The following is a 21,216-nucleotide window of genomic DNA, read 5'->3' on the forward strand; positions in this document are numbered from 1 at the left end:
TAAATCTCAAATCAACTACTTAAACTTGAATTGTTATTAATATTTCTTTACCTTGATTTCCTGAAAATATTATTGTTCTATTTCTAATTTTTTGGGTTGTATTATTGATGTCTATCAGTCAAAAGAAAAAAAATCCTCATGTCTCAAATGACGCCTAGAGACTAGAAAATGAAGATGAGTATTGATTGATCTCCAAATCCATTGGTCCTTTTGTTGCTGTTTCTCAATTGCTCTGTCGGTTTATACGTGATGCTATGCAAGCTGTCTTTGCCCTGAGCATTGTAGTTCTGTCCATTACCTCCCTTTACCATGGTGATAAGAACTAAAAATTAAATAGCACTGTGTGCCACTTGCTCTTAGTTCTTTATACACACTAGCTTATTTAATTCTGACAATAATCCTGTGAGATGGGTCTCAGTGGTATCACCATCTTAAAGGAGAGGAAACTGAGATAAAACATTATATAAAAGCAAAAGCTAACTCCATTTATTGAGTACTTAACTGTCTCTTAGGTGCTGCACTAAATGCTTCATATGTATGCTCTCAACAACTTTATGAGTTGAGTGTGATTATCATTTTTTATGTATCTAGGTATAAGTTCAGCAGATTAGCTGACTTGGAGGTAATAACAACTGCCAGTTAAATAATAAGTGCCTATTGGTACCAGAAATGAGGGTGTACGTTGTGGAGAATTAGTACTAGGGTCAGCATGTAATGCAGAACTGTTCTCAAAATGTCAAAATTCCTTAAGTTGTCTGTAGTGACAATTTGTAGACACAGAGACGATCTATAAATCCAACTTGACAGTTTTTTGCCATTTGGGCCAAATTGGGATACAGTTCAGAAATAACTAACTACAGGCCTAAGAGCCAGCTCCTGTTTTTGTAAATAAAGTTTATTAGAACACGACCATTGATTTATGTATTTTCAAGGCTGCTTTGGAGCCACAAAGGCAGAGTTGAGTAGTTGCAACACAGACCAACTATCCTTCAAAGCCTAAAATATTTACCTTCTGGCCCCCTAAAAAAAATTTGGGGACCATAGTAATAAATCATTGTTTGTTTAGGTGAATTAACAATGAAAATTTGGCTTGCATTTGGGACCTTGTACAAATATACATAAAAACTGTGTGATACGTTCTTGCTCTAAGAGGTATGTAGGAACTGAGAGCGATTAAGAACATAGCATGTTCTGTAAATCACCGTCCTTTTTCAGATGACTCCCATGGAATAATGCACATTGTGTTGTGCTTTGATTGGTTTTTGGAAAGTAATGTTTTATATTAACACTAGGAAGATCAAATAAGTTCTCTTGCCTTAGTGATTTATTTTATTTTATTTTATCTTATTTTAATATCCTTGGAAAACATCAACTTTCATCTCAGAATTTTAGAAATTTTTTACTTCTTAGATTATTTCTGAGAGGGTTTTGTATCCTAAGCAGAACCAGATTCAGCTGTATTTGAATTATTTATATAAGATACATTAAGTATAAATTAGGATTTCATTGATACCTGTTACTTCTGAAAATTCACAGCAACATGTAATTTCACCAGATGTTTGTATTATTTTTCACTTGAAAACATTGCATACTTAAAATGTTTCCCTTTTTCAAATTCAGTATTTATAAAGTCATCATAGTTTTCAGTATTTTAGGTTTACTGTTGGTTAAATTATTTTATATATTCTATTTCTAACTTTAATGAGTTTTTTCTCTAATAGTAATTTTTAAAATCGTAAGCCATGATCATTTTTTCATAGCTAGAGTATTAATTTCGTAGACAAGAGTAGTAATCTTTCCAAGTTTTAAGGTATAGTATACTCTAAACAATATCTAAAATGAATATGGTTTCTATCTTTAAGAAGGAAAACTATCAAAGTTACTTTCTCTGATATTTAAATATAAAAATTATAATTAAAGAATTTGGGATCTTTAAAAACTTTCTGTAGTTAAAAAATAGCTGTGTGTATATATATATATATATATATATATATATATATATATATATTACATTGCATTTTATATAATATATGATTATAAATATAATTGCTGCTAAAATACATGAGTTTACAAATATATGTACAAATAATATATTCCATATCATCTGAAGTGACAATGACATCAGTCTAAGTGAAGTGTATGTTCTCTTCCTTTTGTGGAGGTAAATAGTTGTGTCTACAGTAAAAATTGCTCGATATGTCCATACGCGTAGACCTAATCCAAAAGGCCAACTTTTTTAATTGTTTCATTTTTTTCTGTTAGAAAAATAGAAAAATGTATATTGAACTTGGATTTACAATCATGAGCACACTTAACGTTTAGCTGATTACAAGTTTGAGTATTTTATGGAAATAGTGGCTTATTTGTAGTAACTTCTTGATATCGAATTGGCTACTAAAATTTTCACATACCTGAATAAGCAGCCTGATGGTAGGTTTGGGGCCTTTATCTTAAAAGGGTCTCCAAGGATACTTTGAAAATAACCTCCAAATTTGACATTCTTTTCTAGATTTTAAAATATTTATTAGCATTAGCATAAAATAACTGATTCACAGATGAACTGGTATTGATCAGCAACATTCTGAAAAGGTTGATGCTAAACATTCCTAGTTTTGAATCATAACTCTTCCTTGTACTGTAGAATCCCAGAAGACTTTTTAAACTCTCTGTGCCTCACTTTTAGTTGTGAAATGGTACCTACCTTATAGGTTGTTAAGAGGAAAAAAGGAAGATAAAGATCATATAAAGTGCCCTTCACATATTCAGGTTGTAGAAACTGTCTTTAAAAATAGCTTTCATTCAGCTGACTTAATAAATTAAATTTTAGATTTCCCCTTTTGAGTGCTTTCATAATGCCCCAACTTTTTAATATCCACTGTATATTGTTCAGCTCTTTCTCTTACCTGTTGCCTCAACTGTCAATTTAAAAGGCTGTTATTAACTTCTAATAAGGAGTTATTGCCTGAAAATGTTTGCTTTACTGCTTCAGATAACTATTCTTTTGAACAGAAGGATGTCTTAATGAGTATCTGTAGAGATTGTATTTCAGTATAATTCATTTCCTTTGAAATTCTTTGTATTTTATTTTACACATTTAAAAGCACTGCCCCAGGAAGGAGTTCATAGGCTTTGCCTGACTACCAAAGGGGATCATGGTGCTGAAAGGTTATGAATCTCTGGTGGAAGAATTCCCATTTTAGTGAAATATGATAAAGCAGTGATTGAGTGGTAAGAGAAGTGAATATCAGATAACTCAAAACCCTGAAATCCCACTAGAAATGGCTCACTCTGTCAACATATAAGGCTAGCCCAGCTAACTCCAAAAATTTAAATAGTACTAACTTTGGTTGTAGCTTCTTGACTTCTCCATTCCTCAGCTTTGAAAGAAAAATAAAAAGGCCTCCATTCTTCTATAACACAGGGAATCCTCTATGATGCAACCAGGGGAAGAGAAGCCATGTATGGTGGGAAAGAACAGAAGTATTGAAATCACAATTGTGTAATTTTTCTAAGTTGCTAATTATTCATCTGTGATGTGGAAATAATATATACATATTATTTATATATACATATATAAATTAGTGGGTTGTGGAAGGATTGAAATAAACTATGAACAACACATAGCACACAGTGTCTGGTACATTGTGGGTACCACATGGGTATTAATTTCCTTACACTGAGAATTTAAAATGAACTTTAATTGAGTTTGGTTGGAGGTGGAGATTTGGGGAGTGTGGTTACTTTTCATTCTAGAATTGGGTTAGGTGGTTTTTGTTGAATGGGGAGAACTTGTGTGGCTAAAAAAAGGTAAGTTACAGAATTTAGTTGCAGAAATAATGTGAGAGGAAAGCACATGGGGAGGAGGATACTTGAATGTAGAATGTAGGCTTTGTGGAAGGAATGAATAAAGGGGAGTATACATTGTCACTGAACTCATGCTTTTCCTTAAGTTATCTGTTTTCAGAGCAGTGGAGTTTTTCATCAGAGATAAATATGAAAAGAAGAAATACTACGATAAAAATGCAATAGCTATTACAAATGTGAGTAAAATCTTCATTTGTATCACCAATTGATGTTTGTTGAATAGATCTCAAACTTTTTTAAGATTTATTTATTTGAGACCGAAGGAATGGGGAGGGGCAGAAGGAAAGACTTTCGAGCCAGCTACCCGCTGAGCACAGAGCCCTACTCAGGGCTTCATCTCATGACCCTGAGATCATGACTTGAGCCGAAATCATTAGACGCTTAACCCATGGAGCCATCCGGGCTCCGCAGATCTCAAAACTTTTAACATACAAAACAGCATAGTTATTTGTTACTGTAAAATTATATGTAGTTACATACTTGAAAAAATTTAAACACTGGAATTTTTTTTCACGTATTTATGAGCGCTCACAAAGCAGAACTCTTGATTCAGGAAAGAATGTGTTCTGAGTAAATGCCATTTATTAATTTATGAAATTTGCAGAAAGATAAATTTACTAATTGAAAAAGGGGGGAGGGAAAATTACTTCACTCAATTCTGGAAATGAATGAAATAGAGACAAGGCAATTTATTGTCTCCTAAGGGCTTTAGTGGATGTGTCCAGACATATGTATATTAAGACATAGCATTGTAATTGGTTATTATCAAGCATTTTGATACCTAATAGTTGAGACCTTATTGTAGTGATCAGTTATATCTGTTTCTTTTTAGCTTTATTCTGATTAATTTTTCTCATTCCAGTTAATAACAGTTTAAAACTAATTGTCTTTACTATTGCAATTGGATTTTTTGGTTTGTTTGTTTTTTTGCCTTTGATTCCTAGATTAATAAGCCAAGCTGTAAACAGTTAATCTTGTGGTTAAGTAAACTGTCAAGCAATTTGGAGATAATAATTTCATCTCATTTTGTATACAAATTGGGTTTTTCTTTTCTGTCCATATGGAGAAGCAATATAATAAAAAAGTTGATAAAATACTAACAAAGTAAGGATATTGTAATACACTGGTCATGAAAAAGTCTTGCTAAAAATGTATAAAGTGTCAAAAATGTATATTTTGAAACAAAGAAACCCTGTATATAGAGTTTAGGCTGCATTTGGATATAGGAGAGGAAATCTTTTGAAAGATTGATAAATCATATATACAATGGAATATTACACAGCCATCAGAAAGGATGAATACTCAGCTTTTGTGTCAACATGGATGGGACTGGAGGGGATTATGCTGAGTGAAATAAATCAAGCAGAGAAAGTCAATTATCATATGGTTTCACTTGTGGAGCATAAGGAATAACATGGAGGACATTAGGAAAAAGAAAGGAAAAGTGAATTTGGGGAAATCAGAGGGGGAGATGAAGCATGAGAGACTGTGGACTATGAGAAACAAACAGGGTTTTGGAAGGGAGGGGGTGGGGGGAATGGTTGAGTCAGATGGTAGGTGTTAAGGAGGGCATGTATTGCATGGAGCACTGGATGTGGTACATGAACAATGAATCCTGGAACACTGAAAAAAATAAAATTAAGATGTTTAAAAAAAAAGATTGATAAAAATTGATAGTATTGAGAACACTGCTTACAACGTCCATAGAATTAAATTTAGTTTGTAGAATTATGGGGGGGAAAGGACTGACTATAAAACATAAGTAATATATTTTCATATGAAATCTTAAGAAATTATTTTTGTATAGTTTATAAAAACATATAGCTTTACATTATATATCCTTTTTACCCTTCAAGTTTTTATTTAAATTCTAGTTAGTTTGCATAGCATACCATTTAATATTGGTTTCAGGTGTAGAATTTAGTGGTGCATCACTTACACACAACATCCAGTGCTCATCACAAGTGCCCTCCTTAATACCTATCAGCCATCTAACCCATCCCCTGCCTTGTTCCCTCCAGCAACCCTCAGTTTGTTCTCTGTAGTTATAGTCTCTTACATTTTTCTTCCCTCTTAAATCTCTTAAAAAATCTCTTAAATCTCCTAAAAAATCCTAAACATTTTTGTTGTTTTTAATTATATTTATATTATTTTTTTCCTTCTTGACAACAATTTGGAAATTGTTTTTATGTAGTAATAAAAGGAAAACTGTTTTATCTTTGGAGGATAGCTGTTGCTATGTAATACCCACCCCCCCAGATGTGATAATAGTATTATGTTCAGTTAAAAGAATTTCTTTATTAATTAAGAGATATGTACTGGGATAAAATATTTAGGGATCAAGTGTCATGATATCTAACTCATTTTCAAAGAATAATAATAATAAATAATTTTAAATGGTTCAAGGAAACTTGGCAACTGAGTTTATGTGTATGTCTGTCTGTGTAGAGAGAAAACAAGCATGGCATGGTGTTAACATTTGATGAGTATTGGTAGGTTTATAGAGGTATTCATTCTACAAGTTTTTACATTTTTTTTACACTGGAGAACGGAAATACCAAGGTAGAAGATTGTGTATTCTTGAGTTTATATTATTTATATAATGAAGATTTAGAAAAGCTCACGAAAATCACATTTAACCCAAGGGAAGATGTATTCCACCTATTCATTTATAAGCAAAATAATAATTTAAAAAAATTATGTTCTAGCAAGTTTAAAACATTTCTTCCTCTTTCATGGCAATCAGTGTGTAAACAACTAATCTTACATATCACTGAGAATTACATTATATCATTATATATTTATATATTTTGTTTTGTCTTCAGTAATAGGTTGAACAGTCATTCAGATTGTTTTTGGTCACTTGTTATAGTCCCAGGCTCCTGGTATACTGAACCAAATAGGGCATGACCTTTGCTTTCGGAGAGATTTAATTTCTTTGGGGGGATGAGACAAGGTTAAAAAAATAAACCTGAGACAAAGTATAAGAACTGTATATCTAAGGTACTTATGGAACACTAGTGCATTTAAGGGAATATCTAAGGAGAGACAGTTTGAATACTAATTATACTAGTTGTACTCTGATAAGACGATATCATGAAATGGCTATTAAGCTTGATATGGCTCTTACCCTGATATTAAATGGCTCCATATTGCTTTATCTTTATAGGTTTTGTTTCTGATTTATATAGTTTTTCTCTCTACTCTTAGCTAGTATTTTTTAGTGTTGACAATAACTGCTCTTATTATTTTCTTATTTTAAATAAGAATAAGGTTCTAAAGATTGACCCTGTTTATCTATGTATGGCAGTAATTTAATTTCTTAAACCCTTTTAAAAAATGACAAATTTCTTGACCTTCTGAAACATAAATATTTCAGATTGTTGTGGCAAAATACAAAGCAATAAACTTCAAGATAACAGTGGCAAAGAGTTTGGCTGTTTTTCTGTGATATTGACCCCCTGCCTGCCAGGCCATTTAATGAGTCCATGAACTAAGCCCCATAGGAATCCATCATGTAGAGTATGAGAATCTAGTATGGTACTGCCTTCATATCCAGGCATTTATTTGTAGTTTTAAAAACTGCCTTCAGCAAGCTGTAAATAAATGTGGTATCTGGTCATATAAACATGATGTGTCTGAGAAAACGGGGAGGTTTGTATGTGCTGCTTTGTGGAGGAACCCTGTGATCTGACTGTATGATTTTGAGTGCGGTATAGTACTGTAAGTGTGAATTAAGGGAGGAAACTTAAAGGGGAAAAGCAAAATTTAGACAAAACAAAAACAAAGGAAAATATATTTCCAAGTAGAAATGTTTTGGTACTACAGTTTGTACTGTTTTGTAGCCTTAAACAAACAAACAAAAAAAAGATTTCATTTCTTTTGTATCTTTTAAAGTAACTGCATGGTGCTGGACACCAATGTGGGCATAGCCTATCAACCATTATTAATACCAACCTTCAGTACTTCTCTTCCTCATCCCAATATCTATGTTAGCCTCTCATTTTGAAACTATATATAGAATTGAGAGATTAGCTGTTGAAGTTCCCTTGGATTGTTTCTTCCTTTATTTGTGCATTTAGTCATGGAACAAGCAATCATTGAATATATACCATCTAGGAGGCACTGAGATTGAAATGTAGAATCTTTTTAAAAAAGATTTATTTCAGAGAGAGAGAGTACACAAGAGCGCGTGTCTGCTAGTGTGTGAGAGGGGGAGGGGCAAAAGGCGATGGGGAAGCAGAAGATTCTGTACTGAGTGGGGAGCCTGCCCTTGGGGCTCGACCCCCGACCCACAGATCATGACCTCAGCCAAAACCAAGAGTCAGACACTTAACCAACTGAACCACCCAGATGCCCCAGAAGTGATACAGTCTTTGTTCAGTCTTAGCCTCCTCTCATCTCAAACATTATCCAGTGTAATGTACATGTACACTGAGTTGTATTCTATAAGGAGAGTTTTTTTTTTTTTTTTTAATTTATTTGACAGAGATCACAGGTAGGCAGAGAGGCAGGCAGAGAGAGAGGAGGAAGCAGGCTTCCTGCTGAGCAGAGCCCGATGCGGGGCTCGATCCCAGGACCCTGAGACCATGACCTGAGCCGAAGGCAGCGGCTTAACCCACTGAGCCACCCAGGCGCCCCTCACTGAGTTGTATTCTAAAGCACATTGTAGGTAGCACTAGTTAATTTTCATGGGGAGAACTTTTAAAGGAGGTATATTTAAAATTATCCTTAATAAAAATGTAGGATTTCAGCAAAGAGAAAGTAGGCTGAGTGTTGATAGTGCAGAAAGGACATTTCAGGTTGAAGGGACATTTTATCTCATCTATGCTAACCTAAGATAAAGAGGAAAGAGAGTTCGGGTATATTATTTGTTGTTTGGGTTTGTTGTCTTGTCTAGTAAGTGTGAAAGAGGACTTTCCAGCATGAGTAGATGATGAGGAGGGAATAAGTATATGAGGAAGTAAGTCTCAAAAGGCAAATAGGGATTATATGGAGGACTTCTTCCTTCTTTGAGTAAAGCATCGTTATATTAATTTTCTCTTGCCATTTAACATTGCTAGAAACTTAATGACTTCAAATGACAACGGATTTGTTATCTTACAGTTTCTGTTGACTAAGAGTATGGGCAGGGGGTTAGCTCAATTCTCAGCTCAGGATATCACCAGGTTGAAATTATTGGGCAGGGATGCAATCTTATTATCTGAGGCTCCTTGTCTTCCAGGTGCCTGATTGTTGTCAGAATTCATTTCCTTATGCTTGTATGACTATGGTCCTATGTTCCTGGTTTCATATTGGGACCACTCAGTTCCTAGGGGCCACCCTCAGGTCTTTAACAGTTAACTCCATTCTCGTATAACATAAAAGCTTATTTCTTCATTGGAGAATTTCTCTCACACGTCAGATCTCCTATTTTCGGAAGCCCCTTTTAGGGGCTCATCTGATCAGGCTAGGCACACCCCCGAAGAGTCTCTCATTTGATTAATCCATTATTAAGCATTTGGGGATCTTAGTTACACTTGTAAATTTTTTTTTTAAGATTTTATTTAAATTTTATTTGACAGAGAGAGATCACAAGTAGGCAGAGAGGCAGGCAGAGAGAGGAGGAAGCAGGCTCCCCAATGAGCAGAGAGCCCGATGCGGGACTCGATCCCAGGACCCTGAGATCATGACCTGAGCCAAAGGCAGCGGCTTAACCCACTGAGCCACCCAGGCGCCCACACTTGTAAATTTTTAACCTTTGTCATATAACAACCTAGTCAAGAGAGACCATTATATTCACAGTCCTGCCCATACTTAAGGGGAGGGCTTTATATAGAGTATGTATACCAGTGGGTGGGAATTGTGATGGCCAGCTTAGAATTCTTACCACAGTGATACAGAATGAGTCTAACCTTCCTGGTTGTTCCTTAACTGAATGAGTGATAAGGGAATTTGAAAAATTTTGAATACAGAAATCTGTTCTCCCTGTCCTCTCTCCTTCCCCTCTTAACCAGTAGTGAATCACAATTGCAAGCACAGTGATTAGGTGAGTTGCTAGAAGAGCTCACATTTCTTTAGTAGATGGGGCTGAACTCTGCCATATATTTGCTCTTTTCTATCAGCAGCTTTTCTTTCCACTTCCTGTTCTCTCTCTCACTCTCTTTCTTCCTCCCCTCTTTCTCCCTTCTTTCACCCCTTTCTTCCTACCCCACATACATTTCCATAATCACATTATTCATTTGCCATCATAATGATCAGAAACAAAAAGAAAATCTACTAGAGGGGCAAATGTATAGATAACTATGACTATTTAATCCTGATTCCCTGACTTCCTCAATTTTGTCTTGGAAAACAATTCATAATCTTTGGGAGTTAGTGACTTTAAAAATAAGCACTTGCTTGTTTTGTTTCAATTTGTCTTACATATTGGTTGCTTCCTTTACCACTCCTCATTTCTCAGAAGAAAGCTCTTGAACGCAGTTTGAGTATATACTTGAATTTGTAGCACATAAAGATTTTAATTCTCTAGTCTGAATTTCACATAGAATTATAATCAGTTGCTATATAGTTGAATATTACATAAAGGTTTAAAAACAATAAAATGTTTACTTGTTTTGTATATATGTGTATGTATAAAGACTGATATTTAATACAACAAAAGTAAATTCATTATTTCAACTTAGCAATTATTATAGAAACAATGTTTCTACATTTTATTACTATAAAAATGAGATAGCCCTAGTAATTTTATTAAGCTCTGTTTACAGTTAATTGATGATTATATAATTATTTAAGATATGCAATTTCAAGACAACGTGAGTTGCAATGAATTTTAAATGTTCTTTAATAGGGATGAGAAACTTAGATGAATAATTAGGTAGTGAGTTAGGATTAGTATAAAACAGTTTCAAGTTGGCTTTCCTTCTTAATTTTTTTCATTGCAATTTTATTTTCCTCTTCTGTGGACTAGAACTGATCATGATGTATATATTTCATAGTATTGATGTAAGAGTTAAATAAGATGAAGCATGTTGCATTTTTAATAGAGTGCCTGGCACATAAGTGCTTAATAAAGATAAGCTATTGTAATGATTATATTGAAGGAAGATGGGAAAGGTGTCAGTGCCAAGTGCCTTTAAACAGGTAGATAATTAAGAAATGTGAATATTCAAACTTAACTGTAAGACTTTAGATTATTGGCACAATTTTGACTTGAGTTGTTTGATTCATATATCCACATTTTCATCAGCCTTTTAATTATGGTCTGCCAGTTACTTGATGTGGCCTTTAAAGGACTTATATTTTGAAAGTTTTACTCCAGATTTCTATATTTGATAGTGACCTATGCAAAGATTTTAAAGTTAGTATATTAAAATTTAGGCTTCTTCTACATATTTGGAGGCTGTGGTTACTTAGTTGATTAAAGTCTTTTAATAAGCCTCATACTGGTTCATTGATGGTGTCTTTTGTACAATTTATTTATTAGTTCAATAAATGTATTTTCAGCTTTTGTGTCAATTACATTGACATTGGAAATAATTTTTTAAATGATTTTATTTATTTGAGAGAGAGAGCGAGCGTGCACTTACAAACCAAAGAGAGCTCAAGCAGGGGGAAGGTTTAGAGGAGAAGCAGATGCCCCCACTGAGCAGGGAGCTCCATACTGGGAGCTCCATACTGGGACTCCAGGATCATGACCCAAGCCTATGGCAGATGCTTAACTGACTGAACCACCCAGGTACCCCTGGAAATCATATTTTTAAGATGATTTCTGGGCTCCTGAAAAACCTGAGCTTTGCAGTATATTGAAAGCTCATGACACAGCTATTTGAGAATTGTTATGGTAAAATCTACACTTAGAAAATATATCCAGGAGTTTCCAAAATGGGTTTGAAGCAGTGTATTGCTAGTGATTAATCCATATGGCCTTCTTTATTGTTCTTACGTTTTTCAGTGTTTTAGAACACTAGATTTTATTATTATAGCATTATTTTGTTGAAAATGGTGATATGGAGAAAAAATTCATCCAGAAAATAATGTGATATTTTCCTGAAAAGATAAAAGAACATTTTGCCTGATGGCCTTCAAATAATCATACTCATATTTTCTTTGTAATACCATTTCAAAATGTGTTTATTCACCTTATCCTGGTAGGCGGGAATTGGAAACCTGTTTTGCCTGATCAGTTTTTCTTTTGCAAGAGCTGAGTTTATGTAGTTGTATTGCCTTAGGAGTTTCTTCACATTCAGGTTACTTTGATGGTGGCCTAAAGAGGAACCTCTGGGCTTGAGAATAATTGAAAGGACTCTAACTCATTTACTCCTAAAGGATATCATCTTTACTTGGTTCCCACTGTACATTCTCTCATGGATGGAGGAGTTGGGCAGGAGAACAGTAGGTAATAGAGGGACATTCAGTCATAACAGCTGAATTTACTCACCCCACCAATTTCCAGTGAAATTTTCTAAGGTCAGAGTCTTTTCTGCTCTCTCTCTCTCTCTCTAAAAGTACTAGAATCCAGTGAAATGGTGTGTTAAATTCTAGTTACAAAATAAATTATGAATTTGATAGTAACTAACATATAAGATTTCAGAAAAGTATGCTAGCGAGTAGTGAACTTGAAAAGGACAATGCTAATTGCTGAGATTGAGCCTCTTTTTGGTTCTTCCTCTGAGATGCTCCTTTCCTCCTTTTTTTTTATTTTGTTCTAACATTTAGAAGTACTTACTGAGACTTGTTGAGTGCCAAGTGCTAAAGATAGTGAACAGAACACAAAGTGTCTGTCTTTGAGAAGTCCAGTCAGTTGAACAAAGGATACTCTTAAGTAATTGGATCTCTACAAGATGTCATGTGAATAAGAATGTATTATAGAAAGTGCTTTGGGAGTATCTCAAGTGGCTACTTAATTGCAACTGGAGTGATGAAGGAATACTTCCTGGAAGAGGCAGTGTCAGCTTAAAATTACAGGATGGGTAAGAGCTAATAGAAACTGTGGATATTTCAGGCAGAGGAAATAGCAGAAGCAAAGACAGAAGCAAGAGAAGCAGACTTGAGAACTAGAACCAAAGGGGAGTTGTTTATGGCTAGACAGTAGTTTAGTAGGGCAGGAAAGGGTAAGGAGATAAAGTAGATGACACTTGTGGCCTAGTTAAGGAGTTTGGACTCTGTCCGTATGTAATACATATGAACTGTTTAAAGCTTCTAACTAAGGATATCCAGTGATCAGATTTGCATTTGAGAATATTACAGTTTGGAGAAGAGCAAGACTTAGGGCAAGAAAGCCAAAGGATTAATCCAGGTGACAGATGATGGTGATTTTCTATTAGTTCTTAGTGGAGAAGATGGCAAAAAATGGTTCTGAGAGATTAAGAAAGAATACTCAAGAGCAGCTAGTTTTTCTGGCCTCTGTATTTTTTCTTTTCCCCTGCTTTTTTTTGTTCTCCCTCATCTATCTGTTCTTTGGTGTTTCTTGCTTCTGATTGTCAGTATGTTGACTTCTATTTCCTCATTACTTGCTCATATAATGTATCTTACACTGCTTATTGACTTTTTAAAAATTAATTTTATTGAAGATAAAATTTATGTGCAATAAAAGACAATTTAAGATACATTTATTTACTTTTCTTTTCCCTCAAAGTTTTATTTAAATTCTAGTTAGTCAACACAGTGCAATATTGGCTTCAGAGGTAGAATTCAGAGGTGGTTGATCATGTACAAACACTCAGTGCTCTTCACAAGTGCTTCTTAATATTCATCCCCCATCCCCCACCCATAGCTCATTGAAAAATAACTCTGTGTAGCCATCAAAGAGGGCATATAGAATCTTTCCTTTGCTCCAAAAAGTTCCTTTGTGCCTTTGTACTCTTCGGTGTCTGGCTTTTTTCTTTTGGCATATTTCTGAAATTCATCCCTATTTTTGTGAGTACTATTAAGACAGTCTCTTTTGTATTGGCAGGTAATTGTTCATCTTATGGTATACAACAATTTGTTTATTTGTTCACCTGTTAATTTGTCTGTTGATTTTTAAAGTGTCTTTCCTACTGAACAACCCTCTGTGTTTATTTCTAGCTGAAACATAGTATTAACACTTTTTTGGAAGGGAGCATTAAAATGCTTTATTAAATTACTGTTACTTATTAAATAATTTTATATTGCTGCTTCTGAGTTTTAAAGCTGGCCGAATCAGTTAGAAGGAGAATAAACACTTCAACAGTGAACTGTCATGAATTGGTAACCCTCTACATGCTTGATATACCCATTTCTCATTTATATTTTATGTTCAGCTATTAACATGAGCTTGGGCAGAGAGGTCTTTATGATACAGGTTATCATCTTAAGTGAAATTGTGTGCTTCTTTGTCTCTTATTTTCTTCATAAAGTGGCAATTAAAGATCTTTAGCAAGTAAGTGTCCAGTAGGATAAAGCAACTTTGAAGCCAGGGTTTAAGGTGCAGTTTTTCATTTAAAATCTTCTTTTTCATGTGTAACTTCCATTAGTGGTCAATAAATGGCTAATTTTCACAATTATAACAGAGTCAACAAGTAGTGTCGAAGCTTAAAAAAAAAAAACACAACACCCAAAAGTTTACGATCTTGGGTTGTGATTCAAGAATTAAAACCATAACTAACTTAGTAACAAGCAGATTAAATGAGGACTCATCTCGCAATGTTATTTTGACAATACGTACATTTGACCTTTGTATAATAGCACCTTTCATTTTGAACAGTTCCTTAGAGGCACTCTTGCCTCTATGATATGATAGGGCAGTATATACAGATGTCAGTTTTATGGCTCCAAAGATGTACTGTGCATTTTGTAAACATATTTCAGTTATATTTTGGCAGTAAAGAGAGCAGGAAGATAATGCTTCCATTAGAGTGATCAACTATGCATGTAGAAATTGGATAGGAAGATGAGTGAAAAGGTTCTTAGATGAAACCCATTTTCATATATAAATTGCCTCTGGTGCATATATAACTGTCACATAATGCTTTGGGGAAATTCAGCAAATACCGCACTAGAAATGGTGTTTGTACATACTGATCTTAAGGAAGTGTATATATTGCTTTTTGATAAGTCCTGCTGCTCAGTTTTGTATTGCATTAACTCACTTCTTCTTCCCAGACTTTTTTTTTTCTTCCTTAAACAGCTGATTAAAACTTACTTGACTTTTTTACTATTTCAGCACAGTTTTATTTTCCATTCTTAAAATAGATAATACAAGTAAAAACAAAAATTCATTTATGCTCTCCTGCTACTTGAAACAATGTGTCTTTATGCTTTAGAGCATTAGTATTTCAGTAGTAATATTGAGTAAAATTTTACCGTACAAGAAGCTTATTTTTCAGGGGCGCCTGGATGGCTCAGTGGGTTAAAGCCTCTGCCTTTGGCTCAGGTCATGATCCCGGAGTCCTGGGATCGAGCCCTGCATCGGGCTCTCTGCTCATTGGGGAGCCTGCTTCCTTTTCTCTCTCTGCCTGCCTCTCTGCCTACTTGTGATCTCTGTCAAATAAATAAATAAATCCTAAAAAAAAAGAGAAAAAAATTTTAAAAAGAAGCTTATTTTTCAGATTCTTTTGGGATGATCTTACCTGAGTACATTTTAAATTTTATATCATAGTGAATCCTATTTTAAATCACACACTATTCTGTAATAAATACTTTTATTTTTAGAAATTGCATGTGGGAATTTAAAAAAAGCAGTGCTCTCCACTTAATACTTTTTTTTAAAATTTTTTTAGTTAACATACTTCTAAGTGCTTTTATATCTCAGAAATGTATGGGTTTTGGTTTTTTCCTGTGCCTGTCAGTTCTGATTATCCTCTTTTCTCTTTCTTCTTCTGACTTTTCATCTGCATTCACAGATTTCTTCCTCTGATGCTCCTCTTCAGCCTTTGGTATCCTCTCCTTCTCTACAAGCTGCTGTTGAGAAAAACAAATTGGAGGTATGGTAGTGTTCTAGACAGCTACATAATGTAGTGTTCAGTGGTAAATGAACTTCTCTTACAGTGTGCTGTAATTTGGGAGTGGTATAATTTGAATGGTCTCCAGTATTAAATATATTAAATATAGCAGTCTAAAAATGTTTTCTTATGCTGCAAGTAGGATTAAAGGGCTTTGATCTGTTTAGTTTCAGAAGATGGATTTATTGGTACTATAGATATATCTTAACATTTAAGAAGCAATTTTCTGTCGTTGTCTCCCTCACTAGTTTATATTTATGGGAATTGTTTTATATTTGCTATTGAATTCTTTGATACATTAGAAAAGTCTTTGACTGAAATGTTTTCTTAAGAAGATTTTGTTGTTATAAGCATTCAAAGAAAATTATTGTCAAGGGATAGTAGCAGTCATACTGATACACATAATAAAGATTTATGAATATAGAATTATCAGTTATAGTCACTAGAATATGTTTGTGGTAGGGGTGGTTGGAGAGAATGACAGGGGTTTGTAATGGAGGAAAACAGGTAACTCTGCAGAGGTTTCTAATGCCAAACAGTGTGTGCTGTGATTGACATTTACTCATTGTGCTGGTATTTAATATAGAAGGCATGCTTTTGATACATCTTAATTTTTTTTTTTTAAGAGAGCATACTCTCTTAAAAAGTGGGGAGTGGGAGAGGGGCAGAGGGAGAGAGAGAGAATCCCAAGCAAAACCCAACACTGGGCTTATCTTGTTTCCCTGACTGAGATCACGACCTAAGGAGAAATCATGAGTCGGACACTTAACCAACTGATCCACCCAGGCAGCCCAGTATATCTTAAGTTCTTAATAAATAGTAGCTATAAGGATTAATATGTATTCTAAGCAGAGAAAGCATCTTATGAAACAAATAAACAAACAAACAAAAAAAAAAAACAAAGAAACCTGTGGGTATTTGCAAGGGGATGAGATGACTAGAACATAGGGAGAGAAGTGAGAGGACGGCCTATTTCTGAGCCTTCTGAAGGATTTTGGTCTTTACTCTGAAGGACCTGGTACTTTTAATGATGAGTTTTTAAGAGTAAGAAGGGTAACAGGATCTGATTTTCTTGTCATCACATGGCTTCCTATCTCTGTGGACAATAATTACATACTGATGGGTGTGAAAAAGCTTGAGAACCTGCTGCTTTAATCTATGACCAACATGATGGGAGCAGTTGCTAAAATGGAAGCAGAGAGATAAAAAGGAGAGTGTAGTTTGAAGAGATTTTGAGAAGACTGAATCTGTGGGATTTAGTAATCGGTGGATTGTGGCAGTGGTTTGGGACGTGTTGATGACTTCTAGTGTCTGGCTTGAGCATCTCAGTACATGATGGAGCTATCCTGGGAGAAAAGGGTATAGGCTGATGGTGAGGAACAGGTTTGAGGAGAACAAAGGAAGGCAGGGAGGGATGAATTAAAAGTTGACTATGACTGTGGGACATCCAGGTATCTAGTAGGTGGTTGGATATTACCTGTGTATAGCTCAGAGGACAGATCCAGACTGGGGGCTGTTGGGGGGCATGTTGAGAGAGAGGGATTGAAAGAAGAATTGAGATTACAAGGCAGCCCAGGGGAAGTGTGTTGAGTGATAAGGAGAGAGTCATGAGAATGGAAAACTGGATACATTGGACTTAAGAGTTAGCAGAGCAAAGGGTCTTCATGAGGAGTCTGTAGGGGACAGTTATGGAGCATGGAGTACATGGTTAGAATGTTGTAGGTATCTTAGGTCAACACACAGGCCCAGGAAAGCAGCATTCTAGGATTGTGGATGTTACTGTGAGAACGTGGAAGAATGTCAAAGGCAAAGTTTTCCTTTTCAGAATTTGCCCTGGAACTCTGCTTTCCTGTGAGAAAAAGGGTGGAAACCCTTAACACACTTTTGTACTGTGTGATTCCTGCCTGCAAGTCTTAGAAAGGAGTGGACATTGATTATTCAAGATGGTGGCATAGAAAGACCCAAAGCTCCCCTTCTCCCATGGACAACCCAAATCTATAACTACACATAGAACAGTTTTTTTCTACAAAAGATGTGAAAACTAGCTGAACACCTCCTTCACAACAAAAGACAAAAAGGACACATTGAGACACAGACTCACCAAACCCATGCCTGGTGCTGTGATCCACCAGTGAGAGTGATCTTACAAATACGGAGCTTATCTCTGAGGAGCAAGCCACGTTAGGTACCCCAACCCTTGGGACCTGCATTGGAGAAATGAGCCCCCAAAACAATTGGCTTTGGACGTCAGTGGGTTTCATTTCAAGGATACCCAAAAAGCTGTAGGAAAGTAAGACTCTACTCTTAAAGGGCATATGAACGTGACTAACTTGTCCTGCAACCTAGTACAAAAGGAGCAAGTTAAAAATTTTATAGACTATATGTAAAGGAGATTAATTGTCTGAGTTTAAAGTGTCTGCCAGAGGGACAGGGGTCATTTGGATCTCTCTCAGAAGACAGGTGCTAGGAGACACCATTTTTGCACTACTTCTATCTTGCTAATGCTGCTTGCCTTGCTTCTCTGTACCCCCATAGTCCCACACTGCCAAACTGGATGGCCTGGCTCTTCCTGGGCTGGTGCTCCCCTCTGACTCTGCTAAAGGAAGGAAATGCAAGTATTTCACATCGGGCTTGTATGTCTGGCTCTGGTGGATAGTGGGCCTTGCATTTCTGGGCCTCTTGGGACTGAAACAGTTGGAGGCAATTGTGGCAGGCTGCTACCTCCAGGGCACTACACAGACAGTTGACTGAATAAAACAAACTCTCAGTCTTCCTCTGGCCATTCCTTCAGTAGTAGGAGAGATCACTATTTTGCCTAATACACAGAAACAAACAGAGAATTAGGCAAAATGAGGAGACAGAAATATGATCCAAATGAAAGAATAAGATAACATTCTAGAAGGAAAAACCTTAATGGAAATAAGTAATTTACCTGATAAAGAATTCAAAGTAATAGTCATAAAGATGCTCATTGATCTTGGGAAAAGAATGGATGAAGACAATTTCAACAGAGATAGAAAATATAAGAAAATATCAAATGGAAGTCACAGAGCTGAAGAATACAATGACTGAACTAGAAAAATATGCCAGAGAGAATCAGTAATAAACAAGATGAAGCAGAAGAACAGATCAGTGACCTGGCAGACGGGGCAGTGGAACTAACCCAAACAGCAGCAGGGGTTTAAAAAAAAAAAAAGTTTTGTTTTGTTTTGTTTTAAAACAAAGATAACCTAAGAGACCTATGGGACAACATCAGTAACATTCACAGCTGAATGACAGTCATATTATAGGAGCTGTAGAAGGGGGTGAGCACAAGGGACAAAAACCTATTTGAAGAAATAATGGATGAAAACTTTCCTAACCTGGGGAGGGAAACAGTTACACAGATCCAGGAAGCCCAGGGAGTTCCAAATAAAAGGTGAACCCAAAGAGATCCATGCCAACACATCCCATAATTAAAATGTTAAAAGCTAAAGATAGACTCATGGGAAGATGGTGGCATAGGAAGAACCTGAGCTCACCTCCCGGAGATACCAAGGCTGGAACTATATGTAAAGCAACTCTCTGAGAAGAACCTGAAGACTAGCAGAACAGTTTTTAGATATTTAACAACTAAAGATATTTTAAAAAGCAATGTCAAAGTATGGAAAGAACCTAGATGTCCATCAACAGATGAATGGATAAAGATGTCACACACACACACACACACACACACACACAGACTGCAATACTATGCAATTATCAAAAAATGAAATCTTGCCATTTGTAATGCTGTGGATAGAACTAGAGGGTATTATGCTAAGAGAAATAAGTCAATCAGAGAAAGACAGTTATCATATCCCTCTGATATGAGGAATTTGAGAGGCAGGGGGGTGGTTGGTGGGGAGTAGGTAGGGAAAAAAATGAAACAAGATGGGACTGGGGAGGAAGACAAACCATAAGAGACTCTTAATCTTAGGAAACAAACTGAAGGTTGCTGTGGGGGTGGCGAGGGAGGGATAGGGTGGCAGGGTTATGGACATTGGGGAAGGTGTGTGCTATGGTGAGTGCTGTGAATTGTGTAAGACTAATGATTCACAGACCTGTGCCCCTGAAGCAAATAATACATTGTATGTTAATTTAAAAAAAAAAGCAGTGTCAAGAAGAATAGGAGGGACATAGACATGGTCAGATTGGGAAATGAACCCCTAGCACAGTAAAGCATAAGTGGGAGAAATGTCAAGGTATAGAGGTCCTCCCTGAGAAGTGAGGGGTGTTCAAGCCCCATATTGGGCTCCCCTTGCCCTGGGGATATCCACACTGGGAAGTTAAAGCCTCTGTAACATCTGGCTTTGCACATCAAAGGAGCTTAACTCTATGAGGGCAAGACCCTGGAGGGAATGAAGACCCTGTATTTAAAGGGCCCATAAACCGTTTTACTTGCTTGGAGACCCAGAACAGAGGTCGCAGTTGTAAAAGTGCCTGGAACATGCATGAAGGAGATTGACTAATATTAGGGTGTGTGCCACAGGGCAGGGATCTGTAGGAACTCTCTCCAGGGAACACAGTACTGGAGGGTACCACTTTTTTGCCCTCCTTTAGCTGACCCAGTTCTGGCAGACACTTTTTTTGACACACTTCCCATCAGCCTCACTAGCAACCATTCACCCCGTTTCATGTTCCCCTGCAGATTAGCCTACCCCTGCAGGCACCCTTCAGAGTGTCTGCTATCCCACCACAACCAGGCAGGCAACCTCTGTCGGGACCAGTGTCCCACCCAAAGCAACTTCTACCCACCTCCCCCACCGGATGGGAAGCCTTGGCTGGGACAGACACTACTCCAAAGTGACTCGTGCCCCGTAAAATGGGGGCCAGCCCTGCATACCAGCATGCCTGCAACAGGTGTGGCTAGGCCTTGCAGCCAGCCATTTTGATGGCCAGCTGCCCCCACCAGCATGTCTGCAGCAACCATAGCCAGGCCTCTTCACCAGTTGGGCTGAGGCCAGCTCCATCCTTGCAGTGTTCCCACAGTAATAACAGCCAGGGATTGGAGCCAGCTCCACCCACCAGCATGCCCCTGGAACTAATGGCCCAGTCACAGCAGGAGGGCGCATGCAGCCCATACAGAGGACTACTTGTTTCTAGTGACCAGGGAGCTTGTGTTTCTGGGCCCCACAAGATAACTTTCTTCATAACGCCACTACCTTTAAGACGGGGAGATGTAGCTGACCTACTTAATGTATAAAAGCAGTCAGACAAACCAGGGAGACAGAAGAATGTGTTCTGAGTGAAAGGATAAGACCAAATTTCAGAAAAAGAACTAAAAGGAGTTAAGCAATCTACCTGATAAAGGGTTCAAAGTAATAGTCATAAAGATGATCACTAAACTGGAGAGAAAAATGGATGAACTCACTGAGAAATTCATTGA

At 36.4% G+C, this 21,216-nt stretch overlaps 1 protein-coding gene across 5 annotated transcripts in view; it reads left to right on the top strand.

Moving 5' to 3' along the window:
- The window catches only part of SMAP1 (small ArfGAP 1), a 166,848-nt gene that overhangs the window by 65,602 nt on the left and 80,030 nt on the right, over nucleotides 1–21,216 (top strand). For 3 of the 5 annotated variants that reach the window (XM_082731312.1, XM_082731314.1, XM_082731315.1), the window contains exons 4-5: nucleotides 3,965–4,040; nucleotides 15,711–15,791. In XM_082731312.1, the coding sequence (XP_082587438.1) occupies nucleotides 3,965–4,040; nucleotides 15,711–15,791 (157 nt within the window). The remainder of the gene's footprint in view (nucleotides 1–3,964; nucleotides 4,041–15,710; nucleotides 15,792–21,216) is intronic. The other 2 variants (XM_082731313.1, XM_082731316.1) reach the window with 1 other exon arrangement.

The sequence above is a fragment of the Mustela nivalis genome, assembly GCF_964662115.1.
Source record: "Mustela nivalis genome assembly, chromosome: 5".
NCBI lineage: Eukaryota > Metazoa > Chordata > Mammalia > Carnivora > Mustelidae > Mustela > Mustela nivalis.